This window comes from Electrona antarctica (genome assembly GCF_951216825.1).
Source record: "Electrona antarctica genome assembly, chromosome: 5".
Lineage (NCBI taxonomy): Eukaryota > Metazoa > Chordata > Actinopteri > Myctophiformes > Myctophidae > Electrona > Electrona antarctica.
The window spans coordinates 1541934-1567365 of NC_136810.1; the positions used below are offsets into that span (position 1 = coordinate 1541934).

General features: G+C 46.0%; 1 protein-coding gene across 1 annotated transcript in view; it reads right to left on the minus strand.

Annotated features, from left to right (window-relative positions):
• The window catches only part of cdh13 (cadherin 13, H-cadherin (heart)), a 245941-nt gene that overhangs the window by 40396 nt on the left and 180113 nt on the right, over positions 1-25432 (minus strand). The window contains exon 6 of the mRNA XM_079500767.1: positions 5561-5701. Within this exon, the coding sequence (XP_079356893.1) occupies positions 5561-5701 (141 nt within the window). The remainder of the gene's footprint in view (positions 1-5560; positions 5702-25432) is intronic.

The window sequence follows — 25432 nt, forward strand, 5'->3', positions numbered from 1 at the left end:
GAAGGCTGGAGGTGAATGACGGCAGCTATCTGGCATGGCAGGGTCATCATGTTGGCATGGAGAGAATGGAGAGGCTGAATTGAAACAGGAGGAGGGGGAGGAGGAGGAGGTGGAGAGAATGGAGAGGCTGAATTGAAACAGGAGGAGGGGGAGGAGGAGGAGGAGGAGGTGGAGAGAATGGAGAGGCTGAATTGAAACAGGAGGAGGGGGAGGAGGAGGAGGAGGTGGAGAGAATGGAGAGGCTGAATTGAAACAGGAGGAGGGGGAGGAGGAGGAGGTGGAGAGAATGGAGAGGCTGAATTGAAACAGGAGGAGGGGGAGGAGGAGGAGGAGGAGGTGGAGAGAATGGAGAGGCTGAATTGAAAAGAGACAAAGTGGGAGGTACGGAGATGAAAGTACACGTTGCGTCCATCCCTTTGCTGTGTAGTAACAATAGGAGCTGTAAGTTCAAGAACATCCAATTAAATTCACCAGGTACTGTACCATGTACTGTACCATGTACTGTACCATGTCGGGCACACTGTTAACCCATTTTGAGCGGGAACCCCTTTTGGTGTTAGCATTATGTTATGCTTTAGCTATTGAAAAATAGCAGATCTACAAGCTCATAGCACTCCACCAAGTGGCGCGCTACGAGCTTGTAGGTCTGCTATTTTTGAAAAATCGAAGAACGACTGACATAGAAACATAGCTTTTTCAGAAAACTGTAAGGATGTAGAAGACATTTTTAGAATCTGATCTCAGGTCAAAATGTGATAAAGCTGAGAATTAGCACGCTATCCCAGAGTGAAACTGTGTACATGAGACACATGTAAATATATTTAGATGGCAGTTACAATTCATCAGGACCAAAAGCTCCATCTTCAACCCTGGGGGCAAACCGACCTTCCAGATGACAGAACAATCATGGGATTTGAAATCATCCGTTTCTTGTTACCCAGCCTCGTGAACATGATTAGAAACTCGCTATGTGAAAACCATGAATCACTTTGGAGTCCCCGAGTCTCCCCGGAGAAGAAAAGTCCGCCTGATAATAAAATAAAACGTTGTGTGATACAGTTGATTACACTGAATCATCCATCCTAAGGAAATATCTTGCAGAGGTAGAATGAAACCGAAGATTAACCCATTCTGGGTGGGAACCCCTTTTGGTGTTAGCATCATGTTATGCTTTAGCTATTGAAAAATATCAGATCTACAAGCTCATAGCGCGCCACCGAGTGGCGCGCTACGAGCTTGTAGCTCTGTTATTTTTGAAAAATGGAAGAACGACTGACATAGAAACATAGCTTTTTCAGAAAACTGTCAGGATGTAGAAGACATTTTTAGAATCTGATCTCAGGTCAAAATGGGTTAAAAGGGGATTTGGTCAAGTATTACAGCTGTCAGGAATAGGATTTCAAAGACTGTAATAGAACACATTGTAGGAGCGTCCTATATGTATTTCATTTATTTGTGTCACTGACTATAAGTGTATCATCAATTTAACTGAGAAGTAAAAAAAAAAAAAAAAAAAAAAAAAAAAAAAAGTTAAATAGAACCTTTCAATTGCTACCAGTAAAACGCAGGGATGTCGCTTCTAAAGAGCTGCAAATGTCCTTCCAAAGTGAGCGAGGTGCCGAAGGGTAACGTCTGTGCTCTGAATAACCACCTGTTTACTGTGTGCTCTGAATAACCACCTGTTTACTGTGTGCTCTGAATAACCACCTGTTTACTGTGTGTTCTGAATAACCACCTGTTTACTGTGTGCTCTGAATAACCACCTGTTTACTGTGTGCTCTGAATAACCACCTGTTTACTGTGTGCTCTGAATAACCACCTGTTTACTGTGTGCTCTGAATAACCACCTGTTTACTGTGTGTTCTGCTTCCACAGTATAAAGGACTGCACATTACTCAGCCGGAAAAGTGTTTTTACACCAGGAAAAGGGTTCAATTTGAGAAGGAGCAATGTGGGCTTCAGACCCGTATGTTATTTATAAACCCATATCTGATTGTGCACAATACAATATGCAGTCACATTTGTATTTTAGAAGTGTTCTATATACAGTATGACGACATCGCAAGAAGCAGGACAAGGAAAGCTAAGTTAACCCATTTTGGGCGGGAACGCCTTTTGGTGTTAGCATTATGTTATGCTTTAGCTATTGAAAAATAGCAGATCTACAAGCTCATAGCGCGGCACCGAGTGGCGCGCTATGAGGTTGTAGGTCTGCTATTTTTGAAAAATAGTTGAATGTTGAAGTCAGAAATGAAGAGCTTAGTATATCCATCTGGTCAAAACCACGGAGAGCTCCAGAGATTAGGAGATACGAGGCATTCTTTCTGAGCCGTAAACAGGGAAGTGAACGGCAAGGAGTACGGTGTGGTGCAGAAGGAGAGGCCAAACCCCCCAAAAAATAGAAAGAAAATCTGAATATTTTTCTTTCGTTTGATATCAATGAAAATGCGCTATAGGACGTGTGTACACATCCTTGCAATCCATCGGTTGGATTAGCTAGGACGGCTCCACACGTAATACGGTATAAATGGGTTAACCCACTTTGGGAGGGAACCTCTTTTGGTGTTAGCATTATGTTATGCTTTAGCTATTGAAAAATAGCAGATCTACAAGCTCATAGCGCGCCACCGAGTGGCGCGCTATGAGGTTGTAGGTCTGCTATTTTTGAAAAATCGAAGAACATAGAACATAGAAACATAGCTTTTTCAGAAAACTGTCAGGATGTAGAAGACATTTTTAGAATCTGATCTCAGGTCAAAATGAGTTAAGAGGTAAAGTAGTACAGAACTCTCCTCTCTGTAACATGCTGTACTCTCTCTGTTTCCTTCAATCTTTCTCCTTTCTGCCTTTCACTGAGTTTGAACTCTGATTTACCATCTCTGTTGATCCCTGTTTGAATTCACAGGCTGAAGAGATTTATATTTTATATTCTTTTCATTTTATCTATATACATAAGACTTAGTGCTTTCATAGAACCCTAGCAGGAGATTCCTCTAGAAATGCGCTTTTGGAAAAGTTGTCTAAAAAGAAATAATGCTCTTGGAAGAATATTTAACGGAATAATTTATAAAGCACTGCTTGTGCAATGTCACCGACACAGGCACGCACGCACGCACGCACGCACGCACGCACGCACGCACGCACGCACGCACACACGCACGAGGCACAGGCACAAGCATGCACACAAGAGACTCACACGTGCGCGCCCTGCATGCACATTATTATGGTTACCATGTGTGAGGTGAGAAATGAGGCCGGTTTGATGCAGCTGTGGAGGTCGCGGGGATAACAGATTTATATGAGAGGTCTTATCTCCTTCAAACACTTGTTCTTTTTTAACCCATTTTGACCTGGGAACGATTCTACAAATGTCTTAAAAACCCTATGTTTCTATATCAGTGGTGCTCAACCTTTTTCATGTCAAGGACCCCCAGAATTATCTGAATTTGGACCCCCATCTGAAAATATGTTGTTCCAGGGACCCCCCCAAGAAGCAAAGATTTGAGTTAAAAACGTTCGCTCTTAAATAATATACTCAAAGATTTGTGCCACATTTTCACGATTTTTCAAAAATAGCAGACCTACAAGTTTAGCTTGTAGATCTGCTTTTTTTCAATAGCTAAAGCATAACCTAATGCTTTAAAACACCAAAAGGGGTTCCCGCCCAGAATGGGTTAAAGCTCCATTCCTCCAATGGTGTTAGTGAATGGATCTCCTCTACTGTGAGAAATGACAACATTAACCAGAGCACAACCCCGCTCAGCTCTCTGAACTGGAAAATGCCCACATCTCACACGCCTTGACACCGCAATGCATCATGGAGGGGCTTCAGGGAGAGGTTTGTTTGGTGGTGTCTCAAATCCTGACAAGAGCTATTATGAAGCAGCAGACAACTCAACATTAAAACCCAGCCTGTGCTTATAGGGTGAGGTAGGAGGAGCATCCTCCAAAGAGGAGTTAACGGGCAATTATGGGCACTAGATTTGCCCGTAAAAGTTTAGCAGCATATACAGTAGGCATGTAACGATTCACTCAACTCACGATACGATTCGTATCACGATATGAGGTTCACGATACGATTTTTCACGATATTAAAAAAATATATATTTTAAAGATTTTATTTTATTTTATATAATGTATCTTCCCCCCTGAGATTCGAATCGATTCATATCGTCGGGATTAATATCGATATATATCAATATACGATATATCGTTACATGCCTAATATACAGTAATATACGGTAATATACGATGGTACAATTCGGGAGTTTACCGGAGTTTGTTGGAAAGTTTAACGGGAGTTTCCTGTAATGTACACATCCGTATTCCATGCTTTTAGCACAGTGTGCAGTACTTAACATCAGCAAGAGTGCACATGATTCCCAACAAGATTCTGTATGATGGAATGCCAAAGCCAGAGAATAGAGCACCGAAGTCCTGACGTCACTGTCAGTAGAGGGCGTCAGTCCACAGGTTCATGTACTTTTTATTTGCATTGTAATCTCCATAGGGGGATTTTAGATCGCCTCATATAAGAACTGTGTTTGAAAAATAAACCGATCACCCCAGCCTTTTCACTCATATGGATATGAAGCATCGACTGAAGGTGGAAATGTACAAATATACCCAAAGAGTAACAAAATAAGCGCTAGAAACGAGTCAAACAACCCAGAGACTACATTTCCGGGTAGGCGGGTGGCTGCATCTGCCCGTCACAGAAACTGAATGTCAATTACGTTTATTTTTATTTTTATTTTATTGAAATTTAATGTTTCGTGGTTAGTACGAGTCGAGTCACCACCAGCTGAGCTTAAGTCAACGAGGAATCTCAGGAACGCAATGTGTTGACAGCTGGGCGTGACGTATATTAGCAGCGACATTGCCTTCATATGTAGTTTCAAGGCTTTTGCGGCCACATTAATTCCATTTTCTCCAGAAACTGGCTGTATCAAATATGAATGGACATCATTAACGACGCACAGCCACTCCCCTGACAGAAAGGCCGGGGTGGTCGGTTTATTTTTCAAACACAGTTCTTATATGAAGCGACCTAAAATCGCCCTATGGGGATCTCAATGCAACTAAATAAATCACACCCGTGTGAACTGAGTGGTGCAAGGTCTTATATAGCCTGATCAACTGTGGTCTGACGTAATGTCAGTGACCATGGTAACCATGCTCACCTGTGGGTGAAAGGTTGCGTTACACTCACCAGTGGGTGGAAGGTTGCGTTACACTCACCAGTGGGTGGAAGGTTGCGTTACACTCACCAGTGGGTGGAAGGTTGCGTTACACTCACCAGTGGGTGGAAGGTTGCGTTACACTCACCAGTGGGTGGAAGGTTGCGTTACACTCACCAGTGGGTGGAAGGTTGCGTTACACTCACCAGTGGGTGGAAGGTTGCGTTACACTCACCAGTGGGTGGAAGGTTGCGTTACACTCACCAGTGGGTGGAAGGTTGCGTTACACTCACCAGTGGGTGGAAGGTTGCGTTACACTCACCAGTGGGTGGAAGGTTGCGTTACACTCACCAGTGGGTGGAAGGTTGCGTTACACTCACCAGTGGGTGGGTGAACTCGGGGGCATGGTCGTTCTTGTCTGTGATGGTGATGGTGGCCGTAGCTGTTCCTGTGAGGCCCACCTCACTTCCTGCCATGTCCTTGGCAACGATCTCCAGCTCGTAGGTTGTAGTGGGAAGAGTCTGGATAAACAAACGGACAATATTATTAATAAGCAAAGAAAATAAAAGTACTTTCTATGTACTCGGAATATATGTACAGGTTGCAAACGTCAGGCTGCATCTGTGGAAAGGTCAAGAAACACATTTAATTAAACCAAAACACGAGAATGAGGAAGAGAATCAGATGGGGAGAGGTGTGTGTGTGTGTGTGTGTGTGTGTGTGTGTGTGTGTGTGTGTGTGTGTGTGTGTGTGTGTGTGTGTGTGTGTGTGTGTGTGTGTGCACTGATACAAATATGCCACCCCATTTATTTAAAAAAAAATCAATGAATTTAATTGAGTCAAAAAGGTACTTTTATTAAACAAAACTATAGTTCTTGTATAACATATGCAATCCAGTCAATTCAATAGTCTACATTTTCCAGTAAAATCTACAACATAATTATGTCTAGTAAAATTTACAGGAATATTGGTGCAGGTGACCACTCCAGGCTGCAGTGGACGTCAGCTGGCTGGGTGGGGTGGCTGGGTGGGTCGGTCAGCCTGAAAGCACAGTAAAAACAGTTAGTGAAACCTCATGACTACTGCGTGCGTGCGTGTGCGAACTAGCAGTTTTAACTGGAATGTGTGCGATTGACTCTCTACTATACTTTATTTTAAATATCTGTTTGGACAATAGCTGATCTACAAGCTTGTACTGTACATCTGCTATATTGAATGAGAGCGCAAAATCTGTCTTGGAAGAGAAGAGCCACCCATCGACTAATCTAATATACGGCAACCTTTCCTGTGTTTCTTCACTAGTCCGATCCAGAAGATTTGCCGGCCACTGCTACAGAGCTGACAATGAGGTTATATCTTCCCTTCTTCTCTGGAGTCCTGCCTCAAAGCAGACCAGAGGTAGAAAACTGTCGTTCCCTGATGTCATCGCTAGGGACACAGGCATCAGTAAGCAGGAACTGGGGATGGCAATGAAGGACCGGGAAGTCTGGTGTGGCATTGTGGAATCCATGATCTCGACCACGGTCGAAAAATGATGAATGATGATGATGATGATATTGAAATAGCCAGTGTGTAGGGTTGAATTGGTTAAACTGTGATTTTCTTTTGAGAAGGAATACTTCAAGCATAGAAGTCCGGCAAAACAAACAAGATTGTAGATTGGCTATTTTAGCCAATCTAGGACCAGAGTTCAAAAGAATACCTGTGTGACTTGGTGGTGGTGACCACTACAGTCCAGGCTGCAGTGGACGTCAGCTGGCTGGGTGGGGTGGATCGGTCGGTCAAGAAGACTGAAATCACAGTAAAACATAGTTATATATTCAACTGCCGGTCACAGTGTCCGGAATGATTATAATTTAGCAGATATCTGATAAAAGAAAGACATATATTTTAATGCATGAATCACAAGCAGGTACATAAATGTAGCCAAATAAGCAGTAACATTATATTTGGGGCAGGTGTTTCACACACCTGCAAAATGTGGACCCTTTTTTCCCCTGACACCGGCCCTTCTATAATGCAAGATCACCAATGTCTACCTCCCTGGGCTATAGAGCGTCGCAGTCCCGCCCCCTTTAATGACGACGCAAAGACCTTTTAAGCGTCGTACGAAGCCAACCCGAGTCGTGACAAATCATGACAACAAACACAATATTTTGGACCAAACAAATAATTACAAAGAAGAAAAACACCAAAAAAAAGTGTTCTTTCTAATTATTTGTTCAGCCCGAAAAATTGTGTTGTCATGATTTGTCACGACAAGAGTTGTCTTTGTCCGCGGCGTAAACGTCTTTAAATAAATACTTTCTGAAAAGTCTATGAGGAAAATGAACAGGGATTTCTTTTCCGGGTCTCTTGAGGGGGCGGGACTGCGACGCTCTATATACTTAGATACCACCACGATATTAAACCACAATAGATGTGCAAGTTAAACTGGTTATAATCACTGTGTGAGAATAACAACATTTGGTCTGTGACTGTGGGGACATACAATAGGCTACACGTGTGCACACTTAATAAACAATGTCCTAATATGTCCGGAGTTCTTAAGTTAACATATTTGGATGGATTTTAACAGAAAGACAACGCCATAAATCACTCAAAGTGAGTGACTCACTTAATTGGCATAGTAGCACACAGCTTGCAAGGCAGCGATGCATGCATGCAAACAACATGTTTCTCCAGCTGAGATTTAGTGTCTCCATCTCTCTCTGGAAGAGGTTGGCCACACTGAGGCGCAACACTAACACTCTGACATGAAGCTTCAGCTTACACAAAACACCACCACGCTGTTTGTCCAAAACACACAATAAAGGTGGTTGCACACTGGACGCGTTTTTTGGAAAACCGATGGAGAAACGCCGGTGTGTGGGGACCTCTCCCACCGACGTCATGTGTTCATTTATCTTCAGCCATACAGACTCCATTTGACACAAATCAATGTACACCACTGCTAGCCTGTTTGTCCAAAACACACCATCTTCTCTCCACGTTTCTACTTCGCCACTTGTCCTAATGCAATGACAGCTCAGCTCGCAAAACCAAGGACACAGCATTGTCCTGGTGGAAAGCCTGGTGAGGCGAGGTTACTGTCCTGCTGGCCGTGACGAGTGTGTGTGTCGGGGGACAGAGGCTGGGTACTCGCGTTGGCTCCCCCCCCGGCCAGTCAATTTGAGGAGGTGTTGGCCATGGAGGAGGGTATAGATCAGGGTTCCCCAATAGACGGCCCGCGGGCCATTTGCGGCCCGCGGAGCGCCCCCTTGTGGCCCCTGGAATTATTTATTTTTTGAGGGGGGTTCCCAGATATAAATGGCATTAAATGGGGGTCAGTAGCCTATGCATGTCAAACTGGGCATCCTTTTTAAATGGGGTCTTGCCCTGAAAATGAATTTTCAGGGCAAGACCGCGGACTCGGCCCCCAGCCTGGTAGCCTAGTCAAAATATGGCCCTTGAGGAAAATGAATTGGGGAACCCTGGTATAGATACACTACAGTATGAGCAGGCCATAAACATTTAATCCTCCAAAGTCGGATTATATTTTCACATAACGTAACGCGGCCATTAAAATAAAATGTCAGTATATCCAAGGGTGCATCGGTCATGGGGGAAGTGGGAACTGTAATGCGAACGTCCAAGGCTGCATTCAAGATGAAACGTGGTTTCATGAAAGTTGTGAAACCAAATGAGTTGTTTCACAGCTCTCTTTCTAATTTAAACACCAAATACACAACGTGTACAACATGCATTGGTATCAAAAACAACCAGCCACTGACGCGAAAATAAAACCGTCACACGTGCGTCTGCTTTGTGTTGTTGTACAGCAGCAAACACTCCGTTTTAACAGCTGCTACTCAAAACAAAACATATTGTAAACACTTACTAAATTGAACCTCAATCAAATGCTCGGATAATATTATTCTTACCTTAAATAAACGTGGAAAAGGTTTGTGATGAGTGCTGACTGCAGGTGCCGGTGAAATGGCGTCTGTCAGGAGGACTTTGAAAGTTCTTGAAGGGGCGTGTCCAGGTGTCCAAGGCATAATGCTGCACCCTGGGCAAGACCCAAGGGGCCAGTGAGGCGCTCCAACGTTGAAGCACTGGGCCCTAGTGGTAAGAGGAAGGACTGCAGGCGGACCCGTGGATTCATGACGAGGAAACCCCGTGCAGCTGGGCTTTAACATTGAGCGCTCGGTTGCACTTCCGCATTGGACCACCAAAATGTGGTGGTCAAATGCGGAAGTAGACGTTCTGAGACGGTCCTTCTGGGTGCTTCAAAACGCCACTGAGCAACTTCCACTGACATGAATATCGGATATCGGCAGAGCTTCACGCCAGTTCAGTCTCTATCCTTCTTTATACTCGATGGGCAAGACCTACGCTGAAAAGACTATCAGCGGAAGTTGCGGGATTTTAGCGGAAGTATCGCCCAAGGAAATTACGTTGATGCTTTACAAATCAGTTTACATTCTCCGCGAATTAAGTGTTGTGATTGGTCGGGAAAATATCGTATCCGGGGGAAATACATCTGACGGATGTTCCGGAGGATACATCCGCCGATAGCTTCTCTTGCGTTGTGACCAGGCTCTTCTTTTCGCAGATAAGTAAGCCTGGGACCGAGGCTAATAATGCTGTTTATTACATGGCTTGGTTGAATGCTTGATTCTGATTGGTCAATCGCTTAATTCAGCGGTGAGTTATCTCATGATAATGACCGCTCCGCTGTATAATGACCGCTGCCTAATCAAACCCTCTGAGCACCACCAGCTGCGCGGCTGCGCCCCGCTTGATTTACTGCCGTTTCCAACATAACAGCCATGTAAACACACACACTAGTGACACACAATGTAATTTACAGCTAAACATTGCTCTTAAAAATGTTTTTGAAAACATTTGAGCGAGAAATAGACGAAGCAGGACCCGGAAATGGATTCTATTTGATCAACTCACTTCCTTGTTTTCTGACAGTGCTGCAGCCCTGCAGCTGCAGACGCAGCCAGCGCCAACTTATGGAATACTTTTTTTGTTGTGTTTTGGGTCAATGTATTAAATAATTTATGTTAGGTAGCCATGTAATAAGCGGGATAATATCTGGCTAGGTGGTCGTTGTCGGGAGATAATTCACCGACAGGGAGTTTAACCACTGAGGCGAAGCCGAGGTGGTTACACTCCCTGACGATATTATCCCTTACATATTTTACTGAATTCTGACCATTGTGTGTGGGTACAGAACACAATTGGTTGGAATTAAGTAAATAAGACCATTTGAGAAATGGTACAATACTTTCTTGTATTGTAAACAAGATATGATTCTCGAAAAACTTGACATTCAAAAAACTTAAATGTGTCTTGTTAATCATAACAGATTTAACCATGCTACATTTACTGTTCCTAATAATCATTTGCCCGTAATTGTTTATGCATTTTGACCATTGTGTGTGGGTACAAAACAATATTGGTTGGAATTAAGTTAATAAATCCATTGGACAAATAAATGCACACTTTCTTGTATTTTTAACAATGATAATCTTAATACTTGACATATTCTTGTAAACGAACATACTTAAATGTGGCTTGTTAATCATAACAGATTGAATCATGTTACATTATACATATACTGTTTGTCAGATTGACTTTTATCAGTGTGTGTGTGTGTGTGTGTGTGTGTGTGTGTGTGTGTGTGTGTGTGTGTGTGTGTGTGTGTGTGTGTGTGTGTGTGTGTGAGAGAGAGCGAGAGCGAGAGCGAGAGCGCGAGAGAGAGAGAGAGAGCGAGCGCGAGAGAGAGAGAGAGATGAGAGAGAGAGAGCGAGAGAGAGAGAGAGAGAGAGAGATGAGAGAGAGAGACAGTGTTTCCACACCTAAGCACAAAACGGTTGACAGCCGCGCACGTCTTAAGCTGTGCGCAGCTTATTTTCCGAGTTTTTAGACAGCTGGTGGATGGAAATTAAGCTCCACCTCCACGGATGACTTGCGCGGAGGAGAGCGTTTCCGGGAATCTGGCCGTCGCGCAAGTCGTCCGCGGAGGTGGAGCTTAATTTCCATCCACCAGCTGTCTAAAACCCCGGAAAAAGAAGCTGCGCACAGCCGAGAACGTGCACAGCTCTTTAGTAAGTCTGGCAGCACCTAGAGAGAGAGAGAGAGAGAGAGAGAGAGAGAGAGAGAGAGAGAGAGAGAGAGATGGATGATTACCGTCTTAAAGGTCTGCATGCAGTTCAAGAACTATTCATTTAGAAGAGCCGTACTATAAGGTTATGTTCACACAATCTGCCTTCTATGAAGATAAGGTGCTGCCTGGAGCACATTTCTCAGACACAAATGGGAAAAAAATAAGGAAAAAAAGGGGCATGCGATTGACTGAAACAGACTTCAGTTTAACTCTACGAAGTGTACAGAATATTGATAACAAAGTTTATAACTAGTAGTTGTAATTGTGAAAATGATCAATTTAACAGTATAGGCTATACCATTATTTCTCACCTAAAATGTATAGTAGTAGTAGTAAGTAAGTAGCCTTGCCGAGCCATGAGGCCCATAGGGCAGGAGCCTATCTCCTGTTTCTGTAGTGTGAGGCAGCTTGATGTACAAGTACACCCCCTGGACATGACGCTAGTATGTCGCAGGGACTTACCCCCAATCCAACCCTTGATGCTGAGTGTCAAGCAGGGAGGCACTGGGTCCCAGTCTTGGTATGACCCGGCTAAGGATTGAACCGCAACCTCCCAGTCTCAGGGCGGACACTCTAACCACAAGGCCACTGAGCTGGTAAAATGAGCTGAGCTGCTAAAACGTATATAATACGGTAAGCTGCCAGAGACGATCACAGAGGTACCTGTATTTATCATTTCATTATTTACGGCTATAATGAAAAGCCCACAATTGGGAACCCAGGGTTTAAGAGGTTAACCCACCTCTTCAGACTCCACCATGGCCCGTAGCACTTGCCCTAGCCCCTTAGATAAGCACTTTATGTAGACTTAGATAGCATAAGAGGTTAACCCACCTCTTCAGACTCCATCATGGCCCGTAGCACTTGCCCTAGCCCCTTAGATAAGCACTTTATGTAGACTTAGATAGCATAAGAGGTTAACCCACCTCTTCAGACTCCATCATGGCCCGTAGCACTTGCCCTAGCCCCTTAGATAAGCACTTTATGTAGACTTAGATAGCATAAGAGGTTAACCCACCTCTTCAGACTCCATCATGGCCCGTAGCACTTGCCCTAGCCCCTTAGATAGCACTTTATGTAGACTTAGATAGCATAAGAGGTTAACCCACCCTTTCAGACTCCATCATGGCCCGTAGCACTTGCCCTAGCCCCTTAGATAGCACTTTATGTAGACTTAGATAGCATAAGAGGTTAACCCACCTCTTCAGACTCCATCATGGCCCGTAGCACTTGCCCTAGCCCCTTAGATAAGCACTTTATGTAGACTTAGATAGCATTTTATACAGACTTATAGCATGTTACGTAGACAGCACTAGAATTGCATTTCATGTAGTCATAGCACTATATATGTATAGTATTGTATAGTATGTATAGTTCATATGTATAGTTTCATTATATAGATATTCCACTGTTACGTTCTTAGCTCACGCATGTTTCATGATAACTTTTTTTTCTATAATTTTTCACCCCTGTGTCAATTATCTAATGTGATCCTGGGCTCTACACACCCTCCGCCAACCTAGTCCCCGTATATGGGCACATGGGGAGAGCAACGGACTTGAACTCATGCTTCCTTCATGCCTGAGTGTCCAAGTTGCTCCTTTACACCTGACAGGGGGGAGTTTCCCTGGTTGGACGTAGCGCGTTGTGACGGCCCGAAATGGTCCCCGAGCCGTCTACTGTGACACCTGTCACTCACCCCTGGGAACCGCCTTTTGAAATGCCCCGTTGAGTGCGCGGGTGCATGAGCGAGTGCGAGTTTGGAGCCAGACAGAGAGACAGTGTGAGAGAGAGGACTGAACGAGGAAGTTAGCCCCTCGATTCGAGTGTGTTCGGTGTCGTTTTGGTCCGTATAAAGTGGCATAGCCTCGGGCGTTTATAAAACCTGCAGAGCTACAAACAACCCTTCAACAACGGACGACAATAAACGAAACCCTACAACGATCCCCGCATCTTGAGCTGTCTCTGTCCCTGTCACTTGTCACACCCGGAGCAGTGGTATTTTCCCCTTCTTTATTTCAAGCGCTTATTTTGTTTATTATTTTGTTGTTTGAAAAGAGCCGATCTGCTCGGACAGACGGACTCACACATTGACATTGACATTGCGTCGCGCCGATCTGAACACTTTGAATACTCGACGGGCACGGACCCGTGGTACACTTATTTTCTTCTTTTTCTTATATCTATCTATATCTATGACTTTGGGAAGGTAAACGAACGTGTTTAAGTGAATTGGCGGTGGAAGGTTACGTGGGTAACCCCAGTTCCTGACATGCATCTTTTGTTTCTTTTGTTTATTTAACTGTTGGTTGTTCATGAACTGAATTGCTTTATGGTTGATACTTCAATATAATAACTTGAACTGAGTTGACAAGTGTTTGTGTTGTTTATTTCTTGGTGTAAGGGTTTGCATTTTAATGTGCAAGTCCTTTGTGTCGGTTACACGTGTGGTTAAACCCAGATGAGGAAGAACTCAAACAAAAGGAGAAATAATATTTCTCTGGTAGACCAGATCTACCTGGCACCCCTAAAACCATTAACCAGCCTAAGCGGAAACCGTTACATAAAAGTGGCACCCCAGATGGGACTTCTAAAACACTGAGAATAATAAAACAAACATGGATCAAAGTCAACTCAACCAAACAAACGCTGGAGTCAATCAGTCAAACAATTCAGTCAACGAGGCACCTGATGTTCTCAATCAACCAATCAATTAAATCAATCAACCAATCAATTCAGCCGATCAGTCACTTGACGCCGCCCACCAACCAGTCAATCACTCACTTGGCGCCGCCCACCAACCAGTCAATCACTCACTTGGCGCCGCCCATCAACCAGTCAATCCACCACTTGGCGCCGCCCTCCAACAAGTCAATCATTCAGTCAATCAACCAGTCAATCAATCAGCCAATCAACCTGTCAATCAACCAATCAGTGGAGCCAACAGTGTTCAGGAGGAAGGAAGCCACACCAGCCATTCTATCCTTGATATGGACCTCATTGATTTAACACACCATGATCTTCCACGTGCACAAGGCCGAAGGCCACCTCCACCTCTTTTCCCACCTCCGTTACTCCAAATTCAAGGAGATGTACTCGGTCTGCGTCAGAACCAACACAGATCTCAGAATCTCATTCATGACCAAATCACACAACTCAGAGAGAAACAGGAAAGCGACACATTGGAGCTCAAATATGCCATTGACACACTGTCTAACCACATAACACAACTCCATGATCAGGACAAAGGGGACATGAATATTGTTATTGACAAACAGTTTGATTATCACAGAACACAACTCTTCACTGGCATTCAGTGGCGCTTACAGAACCACCACCAGGAGCTTCTCAAAGAAGTAAACGCCATCACTACTCCTTTAATGAATTCAATAACCCACTTACAAATGGAGCTTTCACAATGCAGCCAAATGTTAAAGAACATGTCTGTTGACATGACCACTCTCAAACAAAGGTCACTGCACACAGCTTCTGTGGTATCCTCCACTCTGCCACCCCCTGAAAAACAAACCACCTTCTCCAACCCAGTGGCCACACGTCATGCCACACCCTCCCAGATGCACTCTACTTTGCATCCTTGCCCTCAGAATCATGGTCTCCTTAACAATTCACCAATCACCTCTGCCCATACTTCTTGCTCTCCTGTTCATACGTCTGCTCATACTGATATGTTTCGACGCCCTGTAGGGAAACTGCCAATTAAATTGGAATTTCCTACTTTTGGGAAGAAGGATGACAGCTCTGATCCACTCCTTTACCTTGAGAGGTGCCGTGATTTCCTTGCTCTCAATCCTCTAGCAGATGACGAATTGCTTGCCACATTACGCAATGTGCTTGATGGAACTGCTAGAGATTGGTGGAACGTGGCACGCTTGAACACGCACTCTTGGGCTGACTTTGAGAACAAGTTCTCTTCTGCTTTCTTGTCTGAAGACTACACGGATGAGTTAGCCGACAGAGTCAGAAACCGTGTTCAAGGCGAGAAGGAGAGTATCAGGGACTTTGCTTACAGCTACTACTCGCTGTGCAAACGCTGGAACCCAGACATACAGGAGGATGAGGTCATCAAGTTGATTCTTAAAAATATCAACCCTCTTCTCGCTAGCCAGCTCAGAGAGAGAGCAACTACTGTTGACTCACTTGTTCGGCTGGGGCAGCAGTTCGAAAAGGACAGAGAATGTCAACAACAATACGACCTGCGCACCAGACCCTCAAACAAGCAGACAAACAAACAACCCAACCAGACAAACCAAAGCCAACCCTCTCAGTCAGAGTCCACATCCAATGTTGGACTATTCTGTTGGAGATGTAATAAGAAGGGCCATTCGCCGGACTCTTGTTACTCTCTGCTACCGCCTGACCACCCCAAAAACCGGAACAGGTCCTTAAATAAAAACCAATCATTTGATTGATTGATTGATTGAAGAATGTATTAACAGTTTGCAGAATTACAGTACATTTCAAGCACAAACTCAATACAAAGGCTGTTAACTGTGAGTGGACGACCCAATTAAGCATTACACTTGTTTCCAACAGGGTCCACCATGTTCAAATCATCAAAACATTTAGAGACGTACAAATAGACACTTCTATAGACAGAACAGGAATTCATCAAAAAAGAATTCATCAAAAAGGAGGTAAAAAGGGAAAAGAAATATATACAGTGAGGGGAAAAAAGGGGGGGGGGCGGGGGGGGGGATTCAGATTTTACGGGGGCCAGTTTCGAATTGCAGCCATCCGTAGGTGCCCTTTGAGAGCGGTTTTGAAGGAGTCAAGGGATTCGCATGTCTTAATGACAGTTGGTAGGGCGTTCCACATTTTGGTGGCATAGGAGCGAAAATAATTTAGTCCCTTGTTTGTGCCGAATCTGGGTTGTACATGGTTCGTTGCACTCCCTCTGGTGTTGTGGGTGTGGACTTCGTTAACATTAAGGAAGTATCTAGACAGGTACATGGGTATCTTGGTGGTGTATCGAATCTTGTGGACCAGACCCATTGCAAGTTGCTGTACTCTGTCGTCGACCCTAAGCCATTCCAGCCTGTCGAAGTGGGCAGGGGTGAGGTGGGTTCGGGGGGCTAGATCAAGTAGGAGCCTGACCAGTTTGTTTTGGGAAGTCTGGAGCCTGGTTTTAAGGGCCTTTGAGGTGCTGTGGTACCAGGAGGTGCATGCATAGTCAAAGAAACCCTGTACAAGGGCTCCTGTTAAGGTCTTCAAGGTGTTTTTGTTGACCAGTGAGGAGATCCTGTAGAGGAATCTTGTTCTATGGTTGACTTTTTTGATTACGTTGGTGGCCATTTTATCACCGGAAAGATTAGCCTCCAGGATGGAACCTAGGTAGGTAATTTCATCTTTGCGTGTGATAACATTGTCACCCACTCTAACCAAGAAGCCATTTGCCTTGCTGAGATTACTAATAGAGCCAAAGAGAATGGATTCAGTTTTTCCCAGGTGTAAAGATAGTTTGTTATCAGCGAGCCAGGTGCAGATTCTACCGAGTTCAGAGCTGAGGGCATTTTCAACCTGCAGTTTGTCCCTGTCCGAGACCAGCAGTGCTGAGTCATCTGCGAACAGGAACAAGTTGCAGTCACAGGCTGAAGTCATGTCGTTTACATATATTAGGAACAGTAGAGGCCCTAGTATGCTTATCATCCAATCCTCACTCTCAGCAACAGACAAACCAACCGACACTCGGTGCTTTAACCCAACCAGAAAGACCCAGAGAAAACTCTTATGTCTATCCTTCCATAGTCCCTCCCCATCGACCAATACCACGTCAGCTGGTCTTACCTCTGGCTGTAGGGCTGTGGACAGGAAAAGCCATACTGGACACTGGGTCATCCTACACTCTACTCAATGAGCAGCTGTGGACTGAAGTGAAGACCAAAAACCAGAAACTTCACCCTTGGGTTGAAGGTCCTTTGTATCTGGCTGATGGTGGAGCCAAGCAACCACTTGGATGGAGTGAGGTTGAGCTTCGACTGCATGATCAGTGTTACACGATCCCTTCAGTCATTCTACCTCCCGAAACTCTTGCTTTCCCTGCTGTGTTGGGACTTGACTTCATGTACATCAGTGGTATCCAGATGAATGTCACCCATAACTCTTACTGGTTCCCTCATAACCCCGGTAAGAAGTACTCTTTCTTGTCAGAAGGGGCAAAGCTAAAGGATTGGCATCCTACTGTCGCATTCTTTTCTGCTGTCCCTCCCTTTCTGCCCACCCAGGACAACCCAGTTGATCTACTTGAACTCGCAGTAAAGAGAGCTCAACTGGAACAGTCTGAAGAGTTAAAACTGCTGGCACAGCTACGCCGGAATTCTGATGTATGTACATCACTGCTGGGACGCACTGGGCTCTTGAAGCACAAAATACATCTTACACAAGAAACTGTGCCCATCAAGCAAAAGCCCTATCGTTTGTCTCCAGCCAAGTACAGCATCCAACATGAACTTCTGCAGGATATGCTGGCCAAAGACATCATTGAACGGTCCATGTCTCCCTGGGCTTCTCCTGTTGTCCTTATCCCCAAGAAGACAGGAGATTACAGGTACTGCGTGGACTACAGAAAGTTGAACAGTGTCACCCAAAACGATGCGTACCCTCTGCCTACCATCAACGAGATCTTGGAGTCCTTGTCTGGCTCAGTTATCTTCACCACCCTTGACCTTAACAGTGGATATTGGCAGGTTGAAATGGATCCACCTAGCCGTGACATGACTGCCTTTGTCTGTGCGGAAGGCCTTTACCGCTTCAAGGTTATGCCATTTGGGCTGAAGAACGCGCCAGCCACCTTCCAAAGACTCATGGAGACCGCATTGGGTGAGCTGAAGGGGAAGAACTGCTTTGTATATCTTGACGATATCATAATCTATTCCCAGGACAGAGAACAACATTTCCAGGACCTCCAGGAAGTGTTGAACAAACTGAGGGAAGCTGGCTTAACTGTCAACATTAAAAAGAGCAATTTCTGCCAGACTTCACTGAAGTTCCTTGGACACATTGTGTCAGCCCAAGGAATCGAGGTGGATCCTGGAAAGGTCAGCGCAGTCCAGGACTTGCCTGTACCAACAAACCTCAAGGCTCTACAGAGATTTCTGGGCATGGCCGGCTGGTACCACCGGTATGTACCCAACTTCTCGCACATAGCCGATCCTCTGAATGCCTTGAAGCGGAAGGGGGCAAAGTTTAAATGGACGGCTGCGTGTCAGATTGCCTTTGACACTCTGAAACACCATCTTGTCACCCCTCCAATACTTGGACACCCAAACTTTGACTTACCCTTTGTGGTATACACCGATGCCAGCGATATCGGTGTGGGAGCAGTACTCGCTCAACGGACTGGACTTGGTACTGAAGAAGTGCTGGCATTCGCCAGTAGAACCCTGAACAGAGCTGAACGCAACTACTCAACCACAGAGCAGGAATGTCTTGCTGTTGTGTGGGCTCTGGAAAAGTGGCGATACTATCTTGAAGGCAGGTTCTTCACTGTCGTCACTGACCATTCGTCACTTGTGTGGGTGTTCAAAACGCACAACCCCAGTACCAGACTTATCAGGTGGGCACTTCGCTTACAAGAATTCACCTTTGCAGTGGAGTACAGGAAGGGGAAGTACAACACAGTCCCGGATGCACTCTCAAGAGCTCCGGTAGATCCTGTTGACAATTCTAAACCCACTTGTGCCACAGTCTTGTCCAGCCATCGAGACTCGCCTACAGATGACTTCCCTCTCTCAGACGAGACCATCTGGAAAGCCCAGCAGGAAGATCCTGAAACACAGGTCATCTACCAGAACATTCTGGATGAGGGAGAACAGGTCATCAACCCTACCACAAAGTTGACCATCATCGAGGACAAAGTCTACCGTATCTTGGAGTTGCCCCACCGAACCCTCTACCAAGTATACATTCCACAACCTTTCCGTCTATCACTCTTACAACACTTCCATGAACACCCAATAGCAGGTCATCTGGGCAGATTCAAAACGTACAAACGACTTCAGTCAGTACTGTACTGGCCAAACCTCAGCTTGGATGTCAAGACCCACATCAAAAACTGTCCGGTTTGCCAAGTGTACAAGCCTGAAGGCCGAAAGACTGCTGGGATGTTGCAGCAAACCATTGTCTCCCAACCGTGGGAAATGTTAGGATTGGACATAATGGGTCCATTCCCAAAGAGCTCCTAACAAAATGAGTATCTGCTCGTTTTTGTCGATTATTACTCCAAGTGGGTGGAGCTCTTTGGTCTTCGTCAGGCCACTGCAAAGACCGTCTCCAACATTCTCACAGGGGAGATCTTGACGCGCTGGGGAGTACCAGACTTCATCCTTTCAGACAGAGGTTCGCAGTTTGTCTCAGACCTCTTCGAGGAGACCTGCCAACGGTGGAACTTAAAGCATAAGCTGACCACAGCTTATCACCCGCAAACAAATCTCACAGAGAGAGTGAATCGAACTCTGAAAACAATGATTGCCTCTTATGTAGGGACCCAGCACAAACACTGGGATCAGCACCTCCATGAGTTCCGCTTTGCTCTTAACTCAGCCGTGCAAGAGTCTATTGGAGTGATGCCTGCAGAGTTGAACCTAAGCCGTCCTCTTCGTGGACCCTTGGACCAGGCTCTTCAACCTCAGAACGCTACGCCAGACTCTGCATGCTATGACCAGGTAGTTCAGCTTCACGACTTGAAAGCTCTTGTCAATGAGAACCTGACAAAAGCCAGAGTTAAGCAGAAGAGGAACTACGACAAGAAGAGACGGGAAGTCCAGTTCCAATTACGGGATCGGGTGTGGTTAAGGACCCACCCATATTCAAAGAAGGAAAAATCCTTTACAGCCAAGCTAGCCCCAAAATGGCAAGGTCCATATAGGATCGTGGAGCAGCTGGGCCCTCTGAATTACCGAGCGGTCAAGGAAGAAACAGGTGAAGACATGCGTGTTGTCCATGTCTCACGCCTTAAGGCCTGATACCCCTCGGCAGAGGAAATGGAGGAAATGGAGGAACTGGAGCGCCGTAAAGTTCTGGATATCCTGGAGGAGGAAAGTGACGAGGAGACCTTCTCCTCGTCACTGTCCCCTCAGAGAACCCTGTGACGACAGAGGAAGAGGAGGATGAGGAGGAAAGTTTGCTGGAGACTAAAGCCCCTACTGGTCGTTACCAGTTGAGGAAAAGGAGCCCAAAACGGTATGGGAAGTAAATGGACGTAAGGATAGGACCTTACTTTTTTCAGGGGGGGAGGTGTGTGACGGCCCGAAATGGTCCCCGAGCCGTCTACTGTGACACCTGTCACTCACCCCTGGGAACCGCCTTTTGAAATGCCCCGTTGAGTGCGCGGGTGCATGAGCGAGTGCGAGTTTGGAGCCAGACAGAGAGACAGTGTGAGAGAGAGGACTGAACGAGGAAGTTAGCCCCTCGATTCGAGTGTGTTCGGTGTCGTTTTGGTCCGTATAAAGTGGCGTAGCCTCGGGCGTTTATAAAACCTGCAGAGCTACAAACAACCCTTCAACAACGGACGACAATAAACGAAACCCTACAACGATCCCCGCATCTTGAGCTGTCTCTGTCCCTGTCACTTGTCACACCCGGAGCAGTGGTATTTTCCCCTTCTTTATTTCAAGCGCTTATTTTGTTTATTATTTTGTTGTTTGAAAAGAGCCGATCTGCTCGGACAGACGGACTCACACATTGACATTGACATTGCGTCGCGCCGATCTGAACACTTTGAATACTCGACGGGCACGGACCCGTGGTACACTTATTTTCTTCTTTTTCTTATATCTATCTATATCTATGACTTTGGGAAGGTAAACGAACGTGTTTAAGTGAATTGGCGGTGGAAGGTTACGTGGGTAACCCCAGTTCCTGACATGCATCTTTTGTTTCTTTTGTTTATTTAACTGTTGGTTGTTCATGAACTGAATTGCTTTATGGTTGATACTTCAATATAATAACTTGAACTGAGTTGACAAGTGTTTGTGTTGTTTATTTCTTGGTGTAAGGGTTTGCATTTTAATGTGCAAGTCCTTTGTGTCGGTTACACGTGTGGTTAAACCCAGATGAGGAAGAACTCAAACAAAAGGAGAAATAATATTTCTCTGGTAGACCAGATCTACCTGGCACCCCTAAAACCATTAACCAGCCTAAGCGGAAACCGTTACAGCGTGGAAGGAACACGTTATTCCAACCAGTTCCTTTCCCCTCCATCAGGCGCCCCGGCTGGCCAGGGCCAGGGGGAGGCAGTTTAGAGACCAGGATAACTGCATGTTTTTTGTGAGGGTACCCACCCTAGGGGACACGGGGAGAACATGCAAACTCAATCAATTGATAAGTCAATAGGCTGTATGGATATTCACATACAGCCTATTGGCTTATCAATTGATTGAATGACGACACCCAGTTATGTTCCACCTATTTAAGGATTTCAAGGCCATACCCATGTAACTTGAGAAAGCCCGGAGGGGCGAAACGTTGTTGTATTTATAGGTAATAAAAAAGAGGGGAGCAGATATATCGTGTGCGGACATTCCACTATTTTTCTTCATTCAGTTATTTTTTGGGTCCAGCACCGTATTCTGAAACTGGGATATTATCGTTGTCCTGCTTTAGCACCGTATTCTGAAACTGGGATGTGCATATCGTTGTCCTGCTTTACAGAACATGCAAACTCCACACAGAAAGGCCCTTTAACCACTTTGTATGTATGTGATGTATTGCCCTGCTCTTTGTTCTTGCTTAATGTAAGTCGCTCTGGATTAAGAGCGTCTGCTAAATGCCTAAACTGTAAATTGTAACTTTGTCTCCTTGACATAGAAGATCAAGGCTTCATGGGTCCTGTCTGAAAATACAAGTCTAATAACAGCATCCAATCTTTAGCTACCTAATAGTAAGTTATTACTATTACAAGCCAGCACACAAAGCAGTGTTTAGAGTTAGTGAAGGTCTACCTGTATGTCCTTTGACCAAATAAAATGGAAATAGAGATCTTTATGAATACTTAAATAACAACAACAAAACTGCTACACAAGAACAAATCTTTGTGTGAAATGTATCAGCTATTTTCTGTTCTGTTTTTCTTTTTTTTTCTTTTTTATTGCATTCTGAACATCAGGGTAGATGAACCGGTGTAATGAAATGAATCAAAACAAAGCCACCCATGCAGTACTTAGAGAGCACAGAATAATAAGATTGCAATAAAGTGCTTCACAGGCAGTGATTCTGGCTATAGGCCTAATCAGTGGCTATAGGCCTACTCAGTGGCTATAGGCCCTACTCAGTGGCTATAGGCCTGCTCAGTGGCTATAGGCCTACTCAGTGGCTATAGGCCTGCTCAGTGGCTATAGGCCTGCTCAGTGGCTATAGGCCTGCTCAGTGGCTATAGGCCTACTCAGTGACTATAGGCCTACTCAGTGGCTATAGGCCTACTCAGTGGCTATAGGTCTACTCAGTGGCTATAGGCCTACTCAGTGGCTATTGGCCTACTCAGTGGCTATAGGCCTACTCAGTGGCTATAGGCCTACTCAGTGGCTATAGGCCTACTCAGTGGCTATAGGCCTACTCAGTCTACGCTATTGGCCTACTCAGTGGCTATAGGCCTACTCAGTGGCTATAGGCCTACTCAGTGGCTATAGGCCTACTCAGTCTACGCTATTGGCCTACTCAGTGGCTATAGGCCTACTCAGTGGCTATAGGCCTACTCAGTGGCTATAGGCCTACTCAGTGGCTATAGGCCTACTCAGTCTACGCTATTGGCCTACTCAGTGGCTATAGGCCTACTCAGTGGCTATAGGCCTACTCAGTGGCTATAGGCCTACTCAGTGGCTATAGGCCTACTCAGTCTACGCTATTGGCCTACTCAGTGGCTATAGGCCTACTCAGTGGCTATAGGCCTACTCAGTCTACGCTATTGGCCTACTCAGTGGCTATAGGCCTACTCAGTGGCTATAGGCCTACTCAGTGGCTATAGGCCTACTCAGTGGCTATAGGCCTACTCAGTGGCTATAGGCTATATGCCTACTCAGTGGCTATAGGCCTGCTCAGTCTACGCTATTGGCCTACTCAGTGGCTATAGGCCTACTCAGTGGCTATAGGCCTACTCAGTGGCTATAGGCCTACTCAGTGGCTATAGGCCTACTATAGGCCTACTCAGTGGCTATAGGCCTACTCAGTGGCTATAGGCCTACTCAGTGGCTATAGGCCTACTATAGGCCTACTCAGTGGCTATAGGCCTACTCAGTGGCTATAGGCCTGCTCAGTGGCTATAGGCCTACTCAGTGGCTATAGGCCTGCTCAGTGGCTATAGGCCTACTCAGTGGCTATAGGCCTACTCAGTGGCTATTGGCCTACTCAGTGGCTATAGGCCTGCTCAGTGGCTATAGGCCTGCTCAGTGGCTATAGGCCTACTCAGTGGCTATTGGCCTACTCAGTGGCTATAGGCCTGCTCAGTGGCTATAGGCCTGCTCAGTGGCTATAGGCCTACTCAGTGGCTATAGGCCTACAGTGGCTATAGGCCTACTCAGTGGCTATAGGTCTGCTCAGTGGCTATAGGCCTGCTCAGTGGCTATAGGCCTACTCAGAGGCTATAGGCCTACTCAGTGGCTATAGGCCTACTCAGTGGCTATAGGCCTGCTCAGTGGCTATAGGCCTGCTCAGTGGCTATAGGCCTGCTCGGTGGCTATAGGCCTACTCGGTGGCTATAGGCCTACTCAGTGGCTATAGGCCTGCTCAGTGGCTATAGGCCTGCTCAGTGGCTATAGGCCTGCTCAGTGGCTATAGGCCTACTCGGTGGCTATAGGCCTACTCAGTGGCTATAGGCCTACTCAGTGGCGTGCACAGACATTTAGAGGGGCAGGTGCTCAAGTGAAAAAAGGGCATCACCTTTAAATGGACAACACTCTTTAATTACTTCTGCTCAGGACTTCATCAGGACTTCATCAGGACTTCATCAGGACTTCATCAGGACTTCATCAGGACTTCATCAGGACTTCATCAGGACTTCATCAGGACTTCATCAGGACTTCATCAGGACTTCATCAGGACTTCATCAGGACTTCTGCTCAGGACTTCATCAGGACTTCATCAGGACTTCATCAGGACTTCAAGCCGTTCTATAAGTGAGTTCTGCTGCTTTGGTAAATGTCCTTTCAAGCAGGTCAACGTCTCCCTCAGGAAACAGGAAACTGTCGAGTGTTTTTTCACCAAATAGTGTCTGACAGAGCAGAGGTGTCCCTATCAGGCAGCTCCTGATTCATCAAACACTCTGAACAGATGGTGCTGCACGCAGCCACGCACGCACGCACAGACACGCGCACGCACGCACACACGCACGCACGCACGCACGCACGCACGCACGCACGCACGCACGCACGCACGCACGCACGCACGCACGCACGCACGCAGTCTACACGCTCGGCAACAGTATGTCCACACTAAAGTACCCTGCCCAGTGCCCACCTGCCCAGTGCCCACCTGCCCAGTGCCCAGTGCCCACCAACTGGGGTGTCACTCGAGCTCTTCCATGGTGCCTAGTCTGCCTATATGTCTAACAGTATGTTTTGACAGTGGGCGAGCATCGGCCGACACATCGCCCAATCGCCCCACAAAAGATGAATTATTTTAATCTTTTCAGGCGACGTTGCCCCCGCCCACTTTTCGACCATCGCCCGTTCGCCTGCTATCGCCGGTAGTCGCCAGTAGGGGTCCCCATAGACAAATAATGCACTTCCCGGAAAATTGGTCTGGCCGTCGCCCGCCGTTAAAACCTATTGGTCTGGCCGTCGCCCGCTGGTAAAACCTATTGGTCTGGCCGTCGCCCGCTGTTAAAACCTATTGGTCTGGCCGTCGCCCGCCGTTAAAACCTATTGGTCTGGCCGTCGCCCGCCGTTAAAACCTATTGGTCTGGCCGTCGCCCGCTGTTAAAACCTATTGGTCTGGCCGTCGCCCGCTGTTAAAACCTATTGGTCTGGCCGTCGCCCGCTGTTAAAACCTATTGGTCTGGCCGTCGCCCGCTGTTAAAACCTATTGGTCTGGCCGTCGCCCGCTGTTAAAACCTATTGGTCTGGCCGTCGCCCGCTGTTAA